At 40.2% G+C, this 22,685-nt stretch overlaps 1 protein-coding gene across 3 annotated transcripts; it reads left to right on the top strand.

The window, feature by feature from the left end:
* The first annotated feature begins 14,947 nt into the window (after positions 1-14,947).
* On the top strand, positions 14,948-18,061 carry LOC112166806. 3 transcript variants are annotated; one of them, XR_002923409.2, is made up of 4 exons: positions 14,948-15,623; positions 16,923-17,375; positions 17,477-17,680; positions 17,771-18,061. XR_002923409.2 is itself a non-coding variant. In XM_024303711.2 (3 exons), the coding sequence occupies exons 1-3, from the start codon at positions 15,066-15,068 to the stop codon at positions 17,871-17,873; spliced, it is 1,419 nt and encodes a 472-aa protein (XP_024159479.1). In that variant the 5' UTR covers positions 14,948-15,065; the 3' UTR covers positions 17,874-18,061. The 3 variants fall into 3 exon arrangements, 2 of the variants coding, with proteins under 2 accessions (XP_024159479.1, XP_024159480.1); XM_024303711.2 differs by having other exon boundaries at positions 16,923-17,680; XM_024303712.2 differs by having other exon boundaries at positions 16,923-17,658; positions 17,745-17,854.
* The last annotated feature ends 4,624 nt before the right edge of the window (positions 18,062-22,685 follow it).

Here is a 22,685-nt window from a genome sequence, read left to right as displayed (position 1 = left end):
CGCACCAATCTCCCTACATCCGCTTGGGGTTATGCAATATTACATGAAGCTATGGTAATTCATCTACAATCCACCACTACTCAATATATCCCTGCATTATAGCTAGTGACTAGGCATGAGTATCTCATACTTACGCATATTTGAGTGCACGATTTATGGACCAATTACGCCGCCACATCGCACCAAGATGGGTCCTCACAGAAGGAATGGACATATACGTTGGATTTGAAGCTCCAACGATCGTCCGCTACTTAAACCCTTGCCAGGTGATCTCTTTACCGATTGTTTTGCGGAATTATCACTTTGATGAGACAGTTTTCCTATTATTAGGGGGAGATAAGAACGTCAACATTCAACAAGAACAATAGAAATTGTCGTGGCCTGTCCCCTCTATGCCTCATCTTGATCCCCGCTAAAGTGACGAGATCACATATATTTGCTGTAAACGTGCCTGCAAGGATAGACGTCCCTACGAGAGGATGTAGCACCACCCTACACAAAGGTAGGCATGGCACTAACACCATAGATAGTGGCACTCTGGTGTCACAGGTCATGACCCCAGTTAGGATGTGTGGGAGGCTCATTGGTTTGAAGGATACTCTCCCTAGAAAGAGAGCGATTGAAGCACAACCAAATTCTTTGATCATCGACACTAAAATCTGTCTCATGAGAATGTTCTAGATTATGGTTATGTCCAAGACATGTTGTTAGGGGACACCTCAATGTTTGAACCTATTACTAAGAACGTAGAGATCTCTGTGAGTTACACTAGTATACATGGGACGTGGGATAGAAACTCCATCATTATTGATGATGTATTTGCAAATTTCTTTGCGCATGAGATTGTTGAGACCAATGATATCAAACCATTCTCTGTTGATGAATGATGAATACCAACATAGAGGAAATTGGCCTATAAACAGAAAGATGCAATCCAGGTTAAAATGGATTCTCCAACGAAGAGGAAGGTTTTTTGGCCAATGTTGCCGACACCTCCTAACATAAAACATGTTGACTAATGGGTGTTTGTTACAAAGCATGAAGAGAAAAAGAGATTGTAGACTTGCCTCATGGTGTAAGGCTTTTCACAACGCCCTGGAATCGACAATGAGGAGACATATTCTCCCGTAATGGATGTCGTTACGCTCCACTATCTTGTTAGTTTGGTAGTTTTCGAATAACTGAACATACAACTTACAAATGTGTTCACTAGGTATCTCTTTGGGGATCTAGATAGGGAATATACATGAAGGTTCATGATGAACTTCATTTACCCAATACAAGTGGCTCTAGACCACGGAGCGTGTTTACAATGAAGTTGAAACACTCACTAAAGTGACTACTTGATTGGGAAGGGATATGCCCGCGCATTTCTATAATAAGTTTCAGATTCTATCGCGGTTCATGTTGGATATGATCTTCATTGAAAGCCCTTAAAGAGTTAAGGGAAACCGTTGAACACTTGAAATCCGAGTTTGAGATGAAGGATCTTGGGAAAACACGATTATGTCTCAGTTAGAACTTGAGCATCGTGTTGATAGATGCTTAGGTATTTTGACAAGGTCAAGCCTTCAAGCACCCCCATGATCTTCCGTAGTCTTGATCCTGAAAATGATCCTCTTCGTCCAAAGGATGATGACGAAGATGTGCTAGAGGTAGAAGTGTCTTACTTAAGTACAATAGGCGCAACATTGTACTTAGCTCAATGCACAAGACCAGACATCTCATTTATCATGAACTTGTTAGCTAGATATAGCTTTGCGCCAACGCGACTCTATTGGATTGGTGTAAAATATATCTTTCAATACTAGAGATGTACGACTGATACGGGCATGCTCTATCTCTGCAGAGAGATGATGGATTCGGACACACCAGGAACGTCGCCAACACTGGCTTGCGTCCTCTATCCCCATCCCAAAACGACATGTGTTTTGGAAGGTTTTGCTGATGCTGGGTATCTCTCTGACCCACACAAAGGTCAATTCCAAACTGGTCAAGTGTTCACCATGGGTAAGACCGCGATATCTTGGTGGTCTACAGAACAGACCCTAGTCGCTATATCTTCAAACCATGCAGAGATTGTTTCTTTTCATGAAGTGGTTTGTGAATGTATATGGATTGGATCCATAATTACGCATATTCGAACAATTGTGGTTTGAAGTCTACCACAGATGAGCCTACGAGCATTTAGAATAATGCTACTTGTTTTGAATGAATGAAGCAAGTCTATATCAAGAGCAACAACACCAAGCATAATCAGCAAGAACAGACTTTCCTCAAGATCAAAGCGAACTAGGTTCGATCTGAGAACAGTATGACAAACTTTCTCACTAAAAACTAAAAACTTATCCTATAAAAAGATAACTTCGCATAAAAACTTCGTTTGTCAATGCGCTCAATTGCAGTGCACCAGAAGTGAGTCAATAGTCAAAAAAATATTGAGAATAATTCTTAAATTCATTCCGCACATTCACTTTTATTTTACTAACCCCTTAACAAGTGATTCGCACATGTCAATTGATTTTTATTTTCTATATTTTTTTTTTAATTTAAGAATGTCACAACAATTTCTGTCCTAATTTTGGGGAAGCTTCTCATTTTTCAAAAAAACCTTATCCTCATATAGAAATAATTTGTTTATTAATATTTATATTATGTGAGGTCATATACGGTAGTTCAAAAATTTAACCATTTCCTTAAGAATTGGCTTAATTATATAAGATGTAAAAGTAATCTTATAGTCTGCAAGCAAAGAAGTTACTAACATATAGTTCCCTAAACAAAGGGAAATAACATAAAGCAAAGAATATAAATATTTTGGGCGCGCTAAGGTCCAAAGGACAGCTTGAGGCCCTATGAAACCCAATAGCAGACCCACCCAGCCCTGCTTCACCCTTCATGCAAATCCATCACAAGCACCAACTTCAACCACCATTTCCGCCATCAGAATGAGGAGCTCCACCTTGAATCCACCAACAGAGCAGACAACTCCGCAGGGCAACTGTCACCTGAAAACATACTTGTCCGTGCGCTCCTGATGCTGAACCGAAAACTAGTGTGCCCATCATCACCCACCTAAGAGCATCGAAAACATAACCAAGCTGTAACACCACATCCAACCTCAGAGAAAAGCCAACCCAAGAGCCCAGCCTTAGGACCCATCACCAATCCGGCAACAACCTCATGACAGCAGGGCGGCCAAGATCAACACTGCTGCCAATCGGCGTGCCACCAAACGAGAGCTAGGGTTTTCATGTTGCCTCGACCTTAGTTTCCTAGAGAAAGAGAGAAGAGAGAGAGAGAGAGGAGAGGAGGAGAGAGAGAGAGAGAGAGAGAGAGAGAGAGAGAGAGAGAGAGAGAGAGAGAGAGAGAGAGAGAGAGAGAGAGAGAGAGAGAGAGAGAGAGTTTTAGTTTCAAGGTTTAGGCGACTCTGAGATACAAATCCATTTCCATGGTGTTCTATGATCATTATTCTCTCATCTTTTTTTTAATCAATCGATAAATGGTTGTCATTAATACTCAAGCCAGAATGACCATTACATATCATTCCGCTGCCATCGAAAAACAAATAACAAGATGTGGTGGTGCCACGGTGCCACGATGATACATAGTGATAAACCACTCATTATACAATCAATGCTCACTTAAAGAGAAGCGAGCCTATAAGCTTCTTTTTTTTTAAATAGAAGTTGAATTCATTAGATCAACAGCCAAAAGGCTAGAGTCTACCATAACTTACATAAGCAAACTTGGCAAGAAAATCTGAACTAAACTATCTAAGCTAGAGTAGATCATTAAACTCTCTGGGACCTTCGCTTTTAAGCAAGCCTATCTAAGAATGTATAAACCTCGCCCTCTACGGAAGGGAAATCATTCAACTAGCCCTCCCTTACCAATCACACAATTGTGGTACAAGCAAGAAACTAGAAACGTCATAGATGACTCATAGAAGCTTATCCAAACTCATACAAGCTTCCACCAATCTTATGTCAGATAATTACCAACTCCTGTAGCAGTCTTGATCTGACAAACTACTGGTTCTGGACCATCTACACGACCCAATTGCCTAAGAAGGTCCACCTCTTAGGTCAGGGCCACCCTCATCACTAAGTGACAAATGAGAGTGGTAAAACACCCTCCTCAAAAGCCCATTGATGAGGCCCAAAAGACCCATATCTTAGCCCAGGCCCAGCAGCACAAGCCCAAACATGAGCAGCCCTAACAGAAGCATAGGCCATCTTCTGCCATGCCGCCATTGCTACCGCCGCCTCCGCCTAGACCTCCAGCGGCCTTCCTCACCACAGCATCAGTGGCCTCTCAAGACTGGTGCAACCCAAAGCTAGGACCACCAACCAACTCAAATCCTACAGAGATCACAAATCGACGCTCTACAATCACAACCAGAAGCTCTGCAATCCAAGCACCTATACCACCGCGGCTGAAGCAAAACGACTGGATTTGTTACTTCTCTTCACCGACGATGCCGCTCCTGTAAGCCGATCACCTGCACCAGCAGGACTCAGAAGCACCTCCCGTCATCAACCGTGAACCTCCGAGATCACCTTCAAACCACACACCACAGCCTCTCGTCGTCAAAACAGAACCACCGCAGTCACACCTTTGACCAAAAAGTCTTCCTCCTCAACCAAGAGGTCGCGTTGTCGAATCTTAAAGGAAGGGAACCCGACGTCAAGCATCGCTGGGCACGATGCAATCCCACCCAAAACGAGGGGTGTTGCCGCTGTTGCACGCGAAACGCTGGTTTTACCTACTCATAAAATTTGATTTTGAGTGTATAGCTAATCACGCGAGCCTATAAGCTATGTCACAAGACATAGCAAAATAGGCATGAAAAAAAAAAACCAAATTAGTGCATAGCTCCCTAAATAAATAGGAAATTAAATAGAAAGAAAATCTAAATAATAGAAAATGGCAGTCTAAAGGAAAAAGCCATGAATTCAAGTCCAACAAGTTAGATCAGGCCTAAGCTCAAGACCCCAGCACCTACAAGCCGGCCTCCTTGCCTCCGATCCAGGTAGGGCTGGGTTCGGTACGGTACCGGACCTTCAAGTCCAAAACCACCTACCGTACCAGAACTTATTGGTACACAAAATGAAGTACCACTACCGGCCACAAAAGTCGGTATACCGACTTCTTGGTATCGGTTGGTTGGGCCTCCAACCGAGTTTAAGATGGGGCCAGCTTTCAGCTACGGCCCAAATGAAAATTTTAAATCCCTAACCTGTCAACAACTGAAAAACTGAAAGCAAATGAAAAACAATCAAATAACTTATATGAATTTAAAGGCCCAGAGCCCCAGACCATACGCAAATGTAAAACAATCAAAAAACTTATAACTCTCAGTCTCTCACTCTCTCACATCAACTTCAGTTCATCACTTACAGTTCATCTCATCATCAGTGCATCACTTCATAGTTCATATCATCACTTACAGTTCACACAAATGAATGAATCATACAATAACAAAGCGGACAATAGTTGAAAACAAAGTATTCAAAGACTCAAATTTCATCTCATCGTCACTTCATACTTGCTTGTTGTGCTCCCTGCCTCACTCAAAGAGTCAAAGTTTCTGCAAATCAATTTTAGTTGAAAAGAATAAGAATGATGGCAGTTCTGCAAATTCAATCAATGAAGAAGAATTCAAGCAGTTTTTGCAATTTCTAACGTTGAACAAGAAAGCTCACGATGTTGGCTGCTGCCTGCTATGCATCAGCTTGTGTAGAGCTGAGATTGGTCAATGTTGACTCCATTCCTTGATTAAAAGCATTTTCTGCAAAATAACAAAGACAAGGTTAAAAACAACATCATGATTCATAAAATAAGAAACAAACAATATGAGTAGCTTACCCCTCTCAAGTTCCTCCAAAGAGTGATACATTTCAAGGTCATCGTCAGTGGGATCTTTGTAGAAGTTTGGAGGATCAGATTTTAACCAACCGGAACTGCAAAAAAGGGCTTCCACCATTTTTGGTGTCAATGAAGCTCTAAAAGGATCCACCACTCTTGATCCCAAACTAAATGCATTCTCCGAAGGCACAGTTGAGCAAGGAACAGCAAAAACATCCTTTGCTAACTTTGATAGGATTGGATAGGTTAACTCATTGGCCTTCCACCACTTATGAATTTCAAAATTCTTTGCAAGGAGGCGAACATACCTATCCGATAAATACCGATCAACCTCATTTCGTATGCATTGTGACTGCTCTGCCATCCTCTCCCTTGCTATTTGCTTGCTGACTTCATCAAGATTCTCCAAGTCATCCCCTTCGAATCCTAGATCTTCTCCCATGAACGGTTCAGCTTCGTTGCTGCCTTCATTGGCTTTGTATTCATCATACATCTTCAGCAAAATTTTCTTTAAGTCCCCTTGTATTGAATGAATTGTCTCGTAGCTTGCATTGACTTTTTGCATTGCTACTTTAGCCCACTGCAGCTTGTATCTTGGGTCAAGAACATTAGCTATCATGATTATCTTGTTCACCGATTCGAAGCTTCCCCAATATTTGTTGAACTTGGCCTTCATTGAAGTGGCAACCCTCTTCAAAATAGGGTCTTCTGCAATGATAGCCTTGTCAATCTCAGTTTGCAATGTAACCATTTCAACAAATAATATATTGGCAGTGATCTTCTTCCAAGCGCTCAGCTTTACAGTAGCTTCATAAAACTTCTTCAAAAACAAACAAAATGCTTCTGCATTCCTCCAATCCTCACTAGATGGTGGTCCAACCCTAGGTTTGCCATTTCTGTCCATTTCGTTGAAATAAGCTTTAAAATTGCTGTCTTCTTCACCCATTCTGCCGAACACAGCTTCATACTTAAGTGCAGCTTCAAGCATGAGGTATGTGCTGTTCCATCTTGTGATTACATCTAATGGAACATTGGCATTTGCTCTGCACTATTCCAAAACAGCAAACTCCCTGAACTTGTCAAGATGACTTGATGAACTCCTAACATACTTGGCACAGTTCCATATAGCAGAAATCCCATCTTGTAACTCCTTCAGACCATCCTTAACTATCAAATTTATAATGTGGCATTCACATCTTAAATGTAAAAACTCTCCCTCAAACATCAAAGTCTTGTAACTGGTCAACCTTCTCTTCATGTATGCCACAGCTAAGTCGTTAGCACTAGCATTGTCTATTGTGATTGTAAACACTTTGGTGATCTCCCATTGCCTCAAACACTGCTCTACTACCCTTCCAATCTCCTCTCCTTTGTGACTAGTAATTGTACAAAAGTTGATGATCCTTTTGTGCAATTTCCAGTCACTATCCATGAAGTGGGCTGTTAGTACTAGGTAGTTTATATTCTGGATCGATGTCCAAGTGTCGGTGGTAATTGAGATCCAAGTTTCATTTGCCTTCAATTGACTCAACAAAACAGCCTTCTCAAAATTGTACTTATCTAGCACACCCTTGGCAGCCTGCTTTCTGTCCATTCCAGGCCATTGAGGTTCTAACTCTTTGCAGAAAGCTTTGAATCCCTCCTTCTCCACGTGCCTAAAAGGGAGCTCATCCTTGATAATCATATCGATGCACCTATCATCACACCTCTTTTTGTTATACTTAAGGTATCAGGCTCCTCCACTCACATTATCTCTATTCAACTTAGCCTGCTTAGGATCAGGTTCTGCATGTAATGGATGAGTAGCACATTTCCTAGTATGTGCCCACATCGAGCTTGTCCCATTCTTTTTAGTATCACATAACACTCTGTCATTGCAATAATTGCAAGTACACCAACAAGTATCTATTAGGTCTGAGTTCAGGTGTTTACATCTAGTAAAATGTGCCCAAAGAGAGCTTTTGTTTGCAGGCTCTTTTCTTTTCTGCCCAGCAATAGCTGCTTCATGGGATTGGGAGTTGGTAGGATGAGATTCATCAGCTGAACCTGAAGTTTGCCCTAAAGGTGGGAGTGTTTGTCCTAAAGGTGATGGTTGTCCTAAAGGTGGTTGTCGTAAAGGTGGTTGTCCTAAAGGGGAATGATCCAAACATGCAGTACCCGTCACATGTATGCCAGAACTAGTCGAAGGGCTTGAGCTACTAGTCTGACTCAAATTACCACTTTGAGTACCCATAGCTGCAGAAAAAAGAAACAAGTGGAACATACAAACATTATAAATTTATAATAGCTGCAGAAAAAAGAAACAAACATAGCATACAAACATCAAACATTGTGATTGTGATATTAATAGTTGCAGAAAAAAGAAACAAACATCAAACATTATAATATTTATAGCTGCAGAAAAAAGAATCAAACAAAACAAACAAACATCAAACATTTTAATTGTTGCAGAAAAAAGAAACAAACATCAAACATTGTGATATTAATACAAACATCAAACATATATATAATATATAACATTTTCATCATCTAACTTTACAAATATATATCACTTTGAAACTGACCTGTTGGTCCAAACCGACCAACTGCAGTGCTCCTACGTTGCTCCAGTTCTAACTTCTAAGCCTTGATTGTAAGATTTCTTGAATTGTTGAGAACTTGAGATTGGAACACCTGAAAATTATAATCAGAGCATGTTAGACCAAATAAGAAAAGCAACATATAAAGTAGGGAAACTCGGATCAGAATGAAATTGTAAATGCTGTGGTGCATGTAAAATTGTAAATGAGTTGGGTTGCCATTTTCTAATTCATCTGTACTCCATTTAAAATGCTTTGCAACTCTTACTCTCTTACTCAGATAAAAGCTCTTACAAAGACAACAACACATAGTCATGAAAATTCAAGCAGATAATTATGCATATATCGAATTATACCTTCAATTGAATAGAGTCTTGCTTACAATTCAGAGTTCCACCATCGAGAGCCACAAACTTAGTCCTTCAACCCATTAACTTTGCCTTCTTCTCCCTCAAACTGTCAAACATCAAACTTAGTCCTCGCCTCCTCAGTGCTCCTGCTCCTCCAAGCACAAAAGAAAAACCATTAAAAGTTTAAAACCCATAACAAATTGGTAAATCTCAAGATAATACATAACATATCCAAGATCGAATTGCTAAAATTGGGTAGATCGAAGTCTCGAACCTCAACTCAACAATCCAAAACAATTGAAGCTCCGAGCTCGTACTCACCAGCAGTACTACAACAATCGATCGATTTGATGTGAATCGAATCGATTTGATGTGAAATGAAATCGAATGGGTCGAACGCGATTCTTTGAACTGAGGCTCAGAAGTCAGAATCTCGAGAGAGAGAGAGAGAGAGAGAGAGAGAGACAGAGAGAGAGAGAGAGAGAGAGAGAGAGAGAGAGAGAGAGAGAGAGAGAGAGATAGAGAGAGAGAGACTGAGGGAGTGGTCGAGAGATGGACTGAGCCACTGAGGGATTAGGGAACGAATTAGGGATTAGGGTTTGCAGGTTGGACCAAGAGTTTGAGAGGCAGAGGCTCAGGTCAGATCTCGATCGGGTTCGAGAGAGAGAGAGAGACTGAGGGAGTGGTCGAGAGATGGACTGAGCCATTGAGGGATTAGGGATAGGATTAGGGATTAGGGTTTGCCGGTTTGGACCAAGAGTATGAGAGGCAGAGGCTCAGGTCAGATCTCGATCGGGTTTGAGAGAGAGAGAGAGTGAGAGACGAGGTGAGTCGTCCAGAGTCCAGACTCCAGAGACAGAGAGGGACTGAGGGATTATGGATTTAGGGTTAGGATTTAATCTAACGGTTGTTAGTTAATATGGAATAAAACAGAAGAAAATCAACGGCTATGATTGATTATATAATAAATATTTTAAATAATTAAATATTATATTAAATATCTGGTACGGCACGGTATACCGTATTTTGTTAATATTCAATACCGATACCGTACCAATTATAGTATCTCGGTATGGTACAACTGTACCACAATTTCGGTAACCGATTTGGCTGGTAACCGAACCCCTTGGGTCGGGACGGACTCGGTTGGCTGGTTTGGATAGGTTGGATTTGCCAGCCCTAGATCCAGGGCACCCTGACCAGGTCATGAACACCACAGTGCCAACGCGCCATGACCAGTCACCATATTCATGCTGCTCGCCTTCTTCACCGAGCTCCACCGTTGTACAGCACCACCACCACGCATCATAGGAGTCAAACCAGATTCTCGTTGCCTAACCACCATACTAAAGTGTTAAGCAATCAACACTTCTCTAGAAAACCACCCAAGCAATAATCTCAGAGCACCACTCGTCCAGCTGCACTCTCCACATGGGAGCCACCGGACAAGCAAAGAGATGGACACCCAAAAAAATCTAGTTTCGGCTCGACCCTGGGTTGCTCGAGTTAGTTTTTCATTTTTTAAGTTAATAACAATGTTAGTAATGTTTTCATTAGTCTCTCATCTTGCTTTAAAGTTTTAAACAATAAAGACAAATTGATACGTGGGTGCGGCTATTTTCACTCTGCTAAACACTTTGTTCACCCTATAATTATATTTTTTTTCTTCAAAATCCCAAAATTGTCCTTAACTACAATTATTAACAAAAAAAACAATGAAAATAAGAAATCAATTTTATTGATAAATAAAACTTTACTCAATAGACATCCAAATTATCATCTTAGCTTTCTGTGCCCAAAAAAAAATATCATCACAGCTTCTTCATCTCTAGCCTACCAAACAATTAGTTAGACATAATTTTCAAGCTATAACAACAAGTGAAAAAAATTGCTGGTCAGTATTATTCTGTTCTACATCATGTGACTCATTTGATTTTACGTCACAGTAGATGATAAAAGAAGAAGATAGAGACGAGGAAAAAAACTGAAAGAGTAAAAAGAAACTAGAAGGCGTATGGTTGTAGCACGATGGTGTGCTTATTTTCTTTTTCTTTTTTCTTTTCCAATTTCACATTTTCAATGGTGATATCTTTTGTTTCTTATATAAATTATTTAAGGGTGAAATCGGAAAGTTTCAAGATAAAAAATTAATTGTAGGGTGAATAAAGCATTTGGTGGGATGAAAATAGCCACACCCTTACCACCCTTGATACATCAATCTATATCGATTTCATGCTACAATAATAGAGACTAGTCTTCCTAGTAAATGTTTAAAAGAAACTCGTAACTAATTTTGCTAGTTTAATTTTGGGAAATTAATTAGAGTCTTATAGAGAGAAAAAATGTTTTTGAAAAGCGAGCTTGTGAAGTCAAAACAGAGTCTCATTTCCCCAGACTCCACTGTCTTCCTTCTCTAACAAGCTAACTACACTCCTTTCCTGTCGCTTTCAGTGTCAGAGACGACCCTCAGTCATGGAAGACCGTACGGACGAAGACAACCTCCGCTCCATTCTCTCCGACCACCTTAGACACCTTAAGGCGACCAAAACCCTCGAGTCCGACCACAACATGGCCTTCAATCTCCAACTGCAGGAAGCCATGGCCGCCTCTATCCCTCTCCAACCCCCCTCCACTTCTTCACCCAATCTCCACCCTCGCATTCACGACTGCAATTTCATAATCGAGCTCACCGACTCGGCGGAGGCGTACTGCCCCAATGACGCGTCGTCGTCCTTGTCGAAGGCAGCGGCGGAGGAGGTGAGCGAGTGTTTGAGACTGTATTTCAAGGGGCTTATGAGCGAGGAGAGGGTCAAGGACATGGATGTCATTGTGGCTGGGGTTGGGGTTGGGGTTGGGGTTGCCATTTGTGATGCTAGAGATAATCTGATTTTGGATGCCAAGAAGAATCTGGAGGCGTTTGGTGGTGGTGAGGTATTGAGCAATGAGGCTGTTGAGCTTGAGGCTCTTATTGAAGGGCTCAGTACAGCTCTCACTCTGGACTTGAGAAATGTCACATTTTTATGTGATAACAACAAGCTTTACCGATATGTGCGTTTTACTATTTTGCCATTCAAGTATTGATCCTTGATTCTATGATGATGACTTGCTTTACCAATTTTATCATTAGTGTTCAAGAGCATTTCTTACCATTGTCTCTAAATTTTCATGAAACTTCAGAATAATTGGAGATACGTTTTGGGGAAGAGGTCTTTTGTGAGGAGGAGCTATCCAATCTGAAACTGTGTTATGGCCCTAGGTACTTTGTTTGTTGCAATACGTGGGGTCAATCCGACATAGAAATGACCTAGAAACCCTATATATATTTTGGTGGAGAAGAAAAAGTAAGGGTAGAAAGGTCATTGTGTAAAGGAACAAGGTAATAAATTGGAGATAAAGGTGTAAAGTGTAAGAATGAAACCACTTGTCATCTTTCAAATTTTGAATTTCAAAATGACCTAGACTTAAAATCTCTAACCCTAATTAGCTCTTCCTTGTCCTCCACACATGTTCTTGACCGGCCAACTTGGTTGGAAATCGCCAGAATTCGACGTTGACCTCCGTTGGTTTCTTTTTAGTCTGTTTGTGCACTTTCTTCCTTCACTTAGATCTCCACCAAGACTTCTGAATTGGCCTTCGACTTCTTCATACTAAATGTTTATCTATGAGTGTAGATCATCTTAGTAAAATTTCAGAGCTTATTAGTTCACTGTGGTGTGGCCGAAAATGCTGTCGGAATTCGTATAGGTCCGGTTTTACAGTTTTTGTCTTCTAGTGCATAAATATGGACCGATCATTTGAAGGCCTTCCATTCCAAACTAGCTCTTACACTCTTCATAAAAAATGATCCTTAGGATGTCTAGAATGGATGTGGAATGTTTTGACTCATTTGGAGTTCATTTGGTCAGTCTGCCGCTCCTCCTTCCTTGCCTAACTCGGTTTCTCCTAGCCGGAGTAGGAAAATATGCTAAAGTTGAGTTTTTAGGGCAGTTCCAAACTTCTCCATCATTTCATAGCATGATAAATATATATATATATATATATATATATAAACACAAAAGTTAAGCAAAAGTGCAATATTAGAGGAATAATTACTAGGTAATTATGGACCTAACAAATGTTGGGTATTTGGATTCACTCAGTGGCAGGCAAGTAAATTCTTTATCAAACTGAACATTTTGGTCAATTTCCATTAAAATTTAGAGTCAAACCTGCTTCATTTGGTTTTTGAGTATGAACTCATGTCATTATTTGTATAAATCTATTTGAAGATGAGTTTTATGTGTTTACATCTCTGGTCTTGTGCTACTACTTAATTTTCTAAACTTAAAATCTGTGAAATAAACAAAGCCTTAGGGAAAATAAAAATAAAAAAGATGTCAATTCAAAGTCGATCTGCAAATATGGAAGGAGTCAATTCCCATAGAAATTCTATTTTGCATTTCCCTTTGTCTCTTTTTTGGGTTACAATTTCCCTTTCTCTTTGTTCTCTAGTAAACCTCTCTCTCTCTCTCTCTCTCTCTCTCTCTCTCTCTCTCTCTCTCTCTCTCTCTCTCTCTCTCTCTCTCTCTCTCTCTCATATCATGGCCACCCCTGCGTACCGCGACGACCTCCACACCATTCTCTTCGAGCAACGCCGAGAGCTCATGGCCGCCAAAACCCTAGACTCCGACCTCGACATCGCCTTCAGTTTCCAAATGCAGGAAGCCATGACCGCCTCCCTCTCTCAACAGCCCTAGTCTTCGTGCCCTCCTCCGCCTCCGCCACCCATCCACGACGTATTGGACCTCGCCGTCGCGCTCATGCTCGAGGACGTCCAGAAATTCACGTAGGAATACGAGGACCACGAGCGGTCCCTCTTCGAAATAAGGAAGGCGAAAGAAGACCTCGACCGTCGGATTCATGATCAGAATTTCGCCGTCGAGGTCCGCAACGTCCCGGAGGACTATTGGAGCAAGTACGGCGATTACTACAAGAAGCCGTACTGTGGCGACGGCGGTCGTCGTCGTCGAAACCGGTGGTGGAGACTAAGTGTTTGAGATTGTATTGCAATGGTTTGGTAGGCGAAGAGGTGGTTAGGGATTCGAAGATGGTGGTGGCTGGGGCTGGGGTTGCGATTTGTGACCCTAAATGTCACATTTTTCTGTGATGGCTACACGCTTTACCAATACGTGAGTTTTAGCATCAAGTGATGCTTTTTAACCTTTTTTATCAGTCAATTAATAGTCATTCCTTACAAAAGTGAATAAAGTATTTGGTGGGATGAAAATAGCCCCACCCTCATCACCTTATGTGAGTTTTAGCATCAAGTGATGCTTTTTAACCTTTTTTTATCAGTCTATTAATAAAGTATTTGGTGGGATGAAAATAGCCCCACCCTCATCACCTTTGATACATGAATTTATATCGATTTCATGCTACAAGAATAGAGACTAGTCTATTAATAACTTAATTGATAATATAAATGTTTAAAAGACACTCGTAACTAATTTTGCTAGTTTAATTTTAGAAAATTAATTAGATTCTTACGCCTCGTTTTAGTCGTTTGGTTCATGGAAAGGAAAATAATTCCTTGATCTTTCCTATGAGAATGGAAATGAAAGGAAAATGAAATTTTCAAAGAACTTTCCATTCTGATGTTTGGTAACATAAGAAAAATTATCCGAAAAGTTATTAAAAAGTTTGTAATTAATGCAATAAAATACAGTATTGAGAGTAATAAATGCAAGGAAATAAGGGGGGAAATAAGATCCTGGCTACCCATTTTGCTTCAGAATTCAGACATGTTTGGCATAAGGCAAACTTTGTTGCAGATGCTTTGGCAAATCTGGGACATCAAATTGACATTGGCAGTTGGACTACTATTCTACTTCCTCAAGCTCAAAATGCTCTCTCTCTTGACTCACTTAATTTTGGTTGTTTTAAGGGTTTCTCCTTGTAATTTTTATTTCTCAATAGAAAAAAAAATAAGGGGGAAAATTATTCCTTTGAAGTATGGAAGGAACCATTTTCTCCTCTATTTTCCTTTGCTACAGGAAAGAACTTCCTTTCCTTTTCCATTCTAAAGGAAGGAAAGTAATAAATTTCCTTTTTTGATGTTTATTTTCCGTAAACCAAACGAGGCATCGGAGAAAAAAGAAAAGTTTTTAAAACACGAGCTTCTGAAGTCAAAACGGAGTCTCATTTCCCCAGACTCCACTGTCTTCCTTCTCTAACAAGCTAACTACTCCTTTCCTGACGCTTTCAGCGTCAGAGACCACCCTCCGTCATGGAAGACCGTACGGACGAAGATAACCTCCGCTCCATTCTCTCCGACCTGCTCAGGCACCTCAGGGTGGCCAAAACCCTCGAGTCCGACCACGACATGGCCTTCAATCTCCAACTGCAGGAAGCCATGGCCGACTCTCTCGCTCTCCAACCACCATCCACTTCTCAACTCAATCTCCACCCTCGGATTCACGACCACAATTTCGTAATCGACCTCACCGACTCGGCGGAGGCCTACTTCACGAACGACGCGTCGTCTTCGTCGAAGGCGGCGGAGGAGGAGAGCGAGTGTTTTAGACTGTATTTCAAGGGGCTTGTAAGCGAGGAGAGGGTCAAGGACATGGATGTCATTGTGGCCGGGGTTGGGGTGGCCGTTTGTGACGCTAGAGATAATCTGATTTTGGAGGCCAAGAAGAATCTGGAGGCGTTTGGTGGTGGCGAGGTTCTGAGCAATGAGGCTGCTGAGCTTGAGGCTCTTATTGAAGGGCTCAGTACAGCTCTCACTCTGGACTTGAGAAATGTCACATTTTACTGTGATGACAGCAAGCTTTACCAATATGTGAGTTTTACTATTTTGCCATTCAAGTATTGATCCTTGATTCTATGATGATGACTTGCTTTACCAATTTTATCGTCACTTTTCAAGAGCATTTCTTACAATTGTCTCTAAATTTCATGATACTTGGGGATAATTGGAGATACGTTTTGGGGAAGAGGTATTTTGTGAGGAGGAGCTGTTCAATCCGAAACCATGCTGTGGCCCTAGTGACTTTGTTTGTTGCAATTTTTCGTTGGAGGAGACTGATGTGGGTTATGTAGTGTGGATTTGGTAGGATAGAAGAGAACCAACTTGGTCAAGTGAGAGAGGGAATAGAATTGGATAGGTTTGTTTTAGTTTCAGACTTGGTTTTTGTGTTTTTGAACCTAGAAATCAGTATAAGTTGTTTGGTTGGTTGGTTTTTTATCCTGAGGTTGGGTGTGTTGCTTGGATGAAGTACACATAGTTCTTTGATTCATTTAATTTGTTTACAGTGTATTGGCGTCTGTTAGCTTTGCTTTGTGCAGAAGCTGCAGAGTCCAATTGCAAACTACTTGAAATTTGGTAAAATTAGCAGTTATTTTAGTAAACCTGTCTCCATGCATCTTTCATTTTGCTGAGTTCTCTTCTTCTCCTCTCCTTTTGCGACAAACTGTTATTAGCATTAATATATTCAACGTTTCAAACCTATCACTTCTAGAAGCAATGTGATCATTATAGCATATTATTTGTTATTGCAAGAAAGTTTTTCAATATGCGTTCATCATGTGTTAGCGAACTTTGTTTTTCTGTGTCGAAGGATGATATCATCTTTTCCATCCCAAAGGGTTCAATTTGGTATTTAAATTGATGGTATATCATGTTTATTATGATCATCATTGTTGTACATATTTATAAAATGAGACATGCTCAGTTTAACAGAGAACTTTGTTTGATGCCACTGATATAGATGTAATGCAGGATGGACTAGTTACCATTTTCTGACTTTAAGTATTTTATTGATGTTATTTAGGTTATGATCATATTTATTGTATGGTTTCTGAGTTAGGATATCATTCGTATTCTATTTAATTCAGTGCTCTATAATTTTCTTAGGGGCGTTCTATGAATTGAAACATTGTAATTGTTATTGGTCAACTTGATGAATGAATAACCTTTTCTCTGTAGTTCCGACATGTCTCTCCTCCCCAGTTTATACCTTACTCTATAACCTCATCTCTGTTTCTGTTCTTCCTCTTTCTTGTCAACACTAACTCCGTCTCTCTTCTATGTTGTTTTTAAAATCCTAAATGTCTTTACTGGTGCTACTTGTATATACAGGTCACATACACAGTGCGTCCTGAAAACTTCAAGATTGCGACATTAGTCACTCAAGTTGCTCTTCTACAAAGAAAATTTGAACATTGCACCCCTTCTTTTGTGGAACCTAGGGACATTAAGTTTGCATTTCAATTTGCAAGAGAGGCTATAGTTTCTCAGATCAACTGGCCAGCTAGCAATGGCAAGAGATTGGATGAGACTTGTGTAATTTGTTTTGAAGAAACAGATGTTGCTAGAATGTTTTCAATTGACAGCTGTCTGCACAGGTATTGCAATTCTTGTATGAAACAGCATGTTGAAGCAAAGTTGGTTAATGGGAGCGTGGTGCAGTGTCCTCATGAAGGCTGTGAGTCTGAAGTGAGTATTGATAGCTGTGAAACATTCTTGGAGCCTAAACTTGTTCAAGTTATGCGCCAACGAATCAAGGAATCTTCTATTCCTGTTACGGAGAAGGTTTACTGTCCAAATCCCAAGTGTTCTGCATTAATGTCAAAAAAAGATGTCTTGAAATATACCAAGACTTATTATGGTTTTGCTGAACAATCTGGAGTCAGGAAATGCATGGAATGTCATTGCTGTTTTTGTATCAATTGCAAAGTTCCATTCGACAATCATACCTGCTACGACTACAAAAAATCAAATCCTTGTGCAGAAGAGCAATTGATGAAGTCACTGGCTAAAAAGAAACACTGGCGCCAGTGTGTGAACTGCAGCCATATGGTTGAACTTGCAGAAGGTTGTTACCACATAACTTGCAGGTGACCAAGTCTCTTCATTTTCAGCTATTTTTAACTTTATACCAATCTGTATTTTTTCTCTCAGGTTTGTGTCCATATTTGTCTTTGTAGATGTGGATATGAGTTTTGCTATACTTGTGGAGCTGAATGGAAGGACAAGACACCAACATGTTCCTGCCCAATCTGGGATGAGCGCAACATTATAAGAGAATGATCAGGACTCGGGAGGATTACCATTACTGTTGTCAGATTAGATTGATCAATAGTACAATTACCACTACGGCAATGAAATTCCTTTGTTAGCAAAACTGTAGGTGCAAGAGCCTGTCTGTATTCCCCTTTACATGAAAAGGATGTTGAGTTGATCGACAGTTAGTTATAAAAACGATTTCAGACTGCTAAGTATCTGTTTATCCACTCTCAAAAAACTGTATAGTATGCCTTTGTGTTTGTGATATATGTCAAGTTCATAAACAAATAGTTATCAAAAAGATCTAGCCACTTTGGGCCTCTAGGGTAGCATAAGACCATAAGTTATTTAAAAAGTTGTTTAATAAATTATCTCAAGTAACAAAAGGTGTCTACTGACAAATTCAAAAGTCGTATCTTAAAATTTATATCATTTAATGGTAAAAGTTCGTAAAATACTGCTTTTATAAGCTAATAGCTAAATTACTCGAGCAGGGAGGCTTGGAAGCTCTATTTTTTCATTTTTTGGGTAAGGTGTGCAAAGTGTGGAAGGAGCTTTCTGACTAAGACCACTGAGAAAAGACCTCTGGTCAGCAGGGAATCTTTTCATTGAAAGAAGTGTAGCTCGCGGCATTATGATCATGAAAACCCGTCTGTCATTGATCCCTTCTCACTTGTCTGTACTATTGTGGTGGGAGAGGAGCTTGAATCTTTTGGCTATATTGCTTGGTGGCTGTGGAGAAACAGGAATTTACAAAGGCATGGTGAAACTGTGTTACAACCAGCTACATTAATAAGGGCAGCGGACTGGCAGAAGAAATTTTTTCGGGATGGCAGGGCTGCTGCTATCCTAAGTCAGGATGGCAGGGCAGTTGCTATAGCTACTACTGTATCATAGCAGCCCTCTTTATAGGCTAAAATTGAATTTTGATGGAGTATGTGACACAAAGAATCTGTGGGATTGGCGTGTTCCTCAAGTTGGGAATCTAGAGCCTCTTGCACTACTTCATGGACTTCGGTTTGCTATTCATGTTGGATTTAGAAACCTGGAGATTAAAGGTGATGCCCTCACTATTATTAGTGCCTGCAAAATGATAGTGATGATTTGAGTTTGGATGGTCATATTTTGGATGAAATTAAGTCTTTTAAAATTTGTAGTTGACATTTTATGAACCGAGACTTAGCAAAAGAAGCCTTAAAAATTAGTCGGCCTTTTCTTTATTTAGAATCAAGGTATGCTTGGCTTCATCACTGTGTTAATATGGACTTTAAGTTTGAAGTCTAAAGTGGTCATTATTATTTCACTATCTCCTTTCTTTGAAAGTGGATGGTAGAAAGTTTACACCATATCTCATTGTAATCTTTCATTATAAATGAAATTCTAAGCTTAGTTATCCTAAATTTGCCATCCAGCTTTATATTTATAGTAGTGTGCCTTTGGCATTCTAAAACCATAGCATTGATAAGCTTTTTATGATTAGGAAAAAAGGCCACAACAGGCTCATTATAAAAGCACGAGCTCTTAAGCGGCTAGAGTCAAAATGAACATTAGTTAGTAAATAATTAGAAATCTTCGAGGCGATTACAACAGCGAAAACTTCACCGTACCTTTGAAATATCATATACTATTGGTAAGTTCTTAGAATCACATCTCTAGGACTCCAAATGATTACAAAAACAAAAAAAACAAAAAAACAAATGTTACAAAATGTATTGTTTCCTAGGCACAAAGACCTAATAGAGATCAATAATAAACTAAAATTTATACGAAATGAAAAGCCGAAACACAAGAGCCCAAAAAACTAGAAAACTCTAGATTTAAAACCAAAATCTTCACCACAACACATAAGCCAGCCACCATGATAGTAATAGCGATCACATGAACCCTGACAAAAGTTTCACCTCCAAAAAATAAAGAAACGTAAAAAATTCCTTTAGAGAAAAAAAAAAAATATATATATATATATATATGTCAAATACAAAGTCAATCTGCAAATGTGGAAGGAGCCAATTCCCAAAGAAATTCCATTTTGCATATTTCCCTTCGTCTCTTTGGTCTCTAGCAAACCTCTCTCTTGGTTTCGCTTTCAGTCTCCCAAAACCTCTCTCTCTCTCTCTCTCTCATGGCCACCCCAGCGTATCGAGACGACCTCCACACCATTCTCTCCAAGCAATGTCCATAGCTCATGGCTTCTAAAACCCTAGACTCCGACCTTAACATTGCCTTCAGTCTCCAAATGCAGGAAGCCATGACCGCCTCCCTTTCTGAACCGCCCTCGTCTTCACACCCTCCTCCACCTCTGCCACTGCTGCCCATCCACGATGAATTTGACGACATATTGGACCTGGCCGTCACTCTCATGCTCGTGGATGTCTAGAAATTTGCGCAGGAACACGAAGACCACGAGCGTCCCTCTTTGAAGGCGAAGGAAGACCTCGACTGCCGGATTCACAATCAGAATTTTACCACCGAGGTCTGCAGCCTCCTTGAGGACTATTGGACAAGTACGGCGATTACTAGGTGTGAGGGTCCTTTTTGAATTAAACATCGACTATGCCAAAATCAACCCAATAATCCGATTATTGGGAGGACTTTGTATGTGATTCAGATCATATGAAAAAAAAATAAGGCTTGGCAGCGTGAAGCATAGCATGGGAGCTAGAAACACACTGTAGTGAGAGAATTGGATGGATTTTGGGTTTGGGGTTTCTGGAAATTGGTTTGAATAAGGGTTTGGGAAAATGGCTGAAAGCTAGACTTATGCTTGAAGGCTTGAAGTCTTGATTTGCTATAGGTGTTTCTAAGTTTTCTGGGTTTTGCTCGATTATGCTGGATTGTTTCTTTACACTGGCGAAGCTCTAATTACAGTCCCAAATCTCCCTTTATATAGGCTTTATTGGGAACACATGATTTTTGGGTAAAGCATTTCTTCTTCAATCCACACACAATTCCTGCCTTAAATCTGGGGAAAGAGAAGCTTACTTGAGAAACGAAGTTTTGGGAGGAAGAGACAGTCACTGCAGCATTAGACAACGATTATAGCAGAGCAGCTGCAGTGACACAAATCCTGGAACGAGGTGGTCGAGGAAGCTTGGGAACGGTGGGCTCATTGTTTAAGGAAGATGAGGATATCTCTTAACTGGTCACAAGATTTCCCCTTTCAATGACTAATAGAAGGAATCAATAGTACTTAGGGATTTTGGCTACCTCTCTGTGTACTAGGTTGCTGCGGGAAAAATGTGGGATATGAGATTGCTGCAAAGGAGGGAGGTAAGACGGGAAGAACAAGAAGAAAAGGGAAGTTGGGCTTTTCTGACATGTACTTTGGGTTTTAAAGGAGAGGCTGGCCCAATTCTCATGTTCTCCATTTCGTTCTTGATTTAAGTCATTAGGCTTGGATTTCGGGCCCATGACCGAATCACCAACAACACTGAATCAATACAAGAACATTATGTGTTTCCGTAACCTTCCACACCACACCCACTTCTGCAAGCCCTAAGATCATAGTTGTGGCTTGGGTCCACACGCATGGCATTACGGTTCGAGAAAATATGTAATTTTTGTCTTTCAGAATGTAGTTTGCATGTGTATTTCTTTATCGGGGTTGAAATGTGCGTACGACATGACTTGTGCTTTTTTGGGTATCAATATTAGCCCCCTTAATTATGTAGATTACGCAATGACAATGAAATGAGCTACATAATTAAAAGAAATAATTGAAAGCATGAAATCAAATATTTGAAAGAATTGAGCGTGAAAGATTACGCTTGTGTATAGACTTGATGATGTATAAAACAATATAAAGATTAGGCTTTATAAGAGATGCTTAAAATGATGCCTTTTAAAAGACTTACTATAAGAGTAGGCATAGAAGTAAAATGAATTGAATAAGTGTAGGCCTCGTGAAAAGATGTCGTGAAAATTTTGAGTAAAAGAGAGACATGTGGAACTTGTAAAGAGTAAAAATTATAATGAATAGATTAATTCAGAAATAGAATATTAATAGAGCATGTGATTTCAGTATCAAAAGTATGTAAAGTTAGCAATAAACATAAAATTTTTAAAATAGATGGATAAATTAGTGCATAGAAAATGAAAAATGAATTTTGAATAAAGCAAAGTACGTAATTCTATATATGTGTTGAAAAGGTATGACATTGGAATTGTAGATACCTCTACTAGTGACACTAGTTTGCTATCTCGCCAAGCATAAGTAACACCCTCTTTGGGACACCCACAAGCCAGGGTGAGGCCCAACCGAGACATGCATCTTGTAGCTCTATGTTCAAGCTACGCTACGGTATCCGGAAGTCGCAAATCCGTCGCCGGGAAGCCACCTTCCCGGCCTTACCAAGTTGCCTCCACAATATGCTTCTCTAGACTAGAATAGTAACTTTGAGTCCCACATCTAAGAAAATGTAAATGAGGGATCCTCCTTCCCCAATAAAAGGAGACTCCTCCCACAACTCAAGGGATCCCATTACATCTTTTGTAATCCCCTTGGGCCGCAAGGCTCAACACACTAGTGTAGCATTCAAGTGGACGTAGTTTCCCGCTAAGGCGGGAGACGAACCACTATACATTTTGTGTCACTCACTCTCTCTCTCTCTCTCTCTCTCTCTAAAGCTAACTAGAGATCCCACGGATCACTAATGTTAACATTGGCGCCGTCTGTGGGAAGCCAACACATTGGCTTCGTCACCTTCCATGAGCTAAGTCTGCTTAGCAGAGCTTGAAGAAATTTCTTCCTTCTTTGACTTTATGTTTGAATTAATGCTTCTTGGCGGCAACTTTTGCCAAAACATGATCAACATTACTTCAGCGGTAAAACCAGAG

Source organism: Rosa chinensis, chromosome 5 (genome assembly GCF_002994745.2).
Source record: "Rosa chinensis cultivar Old Blush chromosome 5, RchiOBHm-V2, whole genome shotgun sequence".
Classification (NCBI taxonomy): domain Eukaryota; kingdom Viridiplantae; phylum Streptophyta; class Magnoliopsida; order Rosales; family Rosaceae; genus Rosa; species Rosa chinensis.
This window is presented reverse-complemented; position numbering and strand designations above follow the sequence as displayed.

Excerpts from the sequence above, each read along its gene's own strand:
- LOC112166806 (XM_024303711.2), top strand. The coding sequence starts at position 15,066 with ATGGAAGACCGTACGGACGAAGATAACCTCCGCTCCATTCTCTCCGAC. Across the intron at positions 15,624-16,922 it reads ACAGCAAGCTTTACCAATAT|GTCACATACACAGTGCGTCC; the intron begins GTGAGTTTTACT and ends TTGTATATACAG. Across the intron at positions 17,681-17,770 it reads TGTTACCACATAACTTGCAG|ATGTGGATATGAGTTTTGCT; the intron begins GTGACCAAGTCT and ends TTGTCTTTGTAG.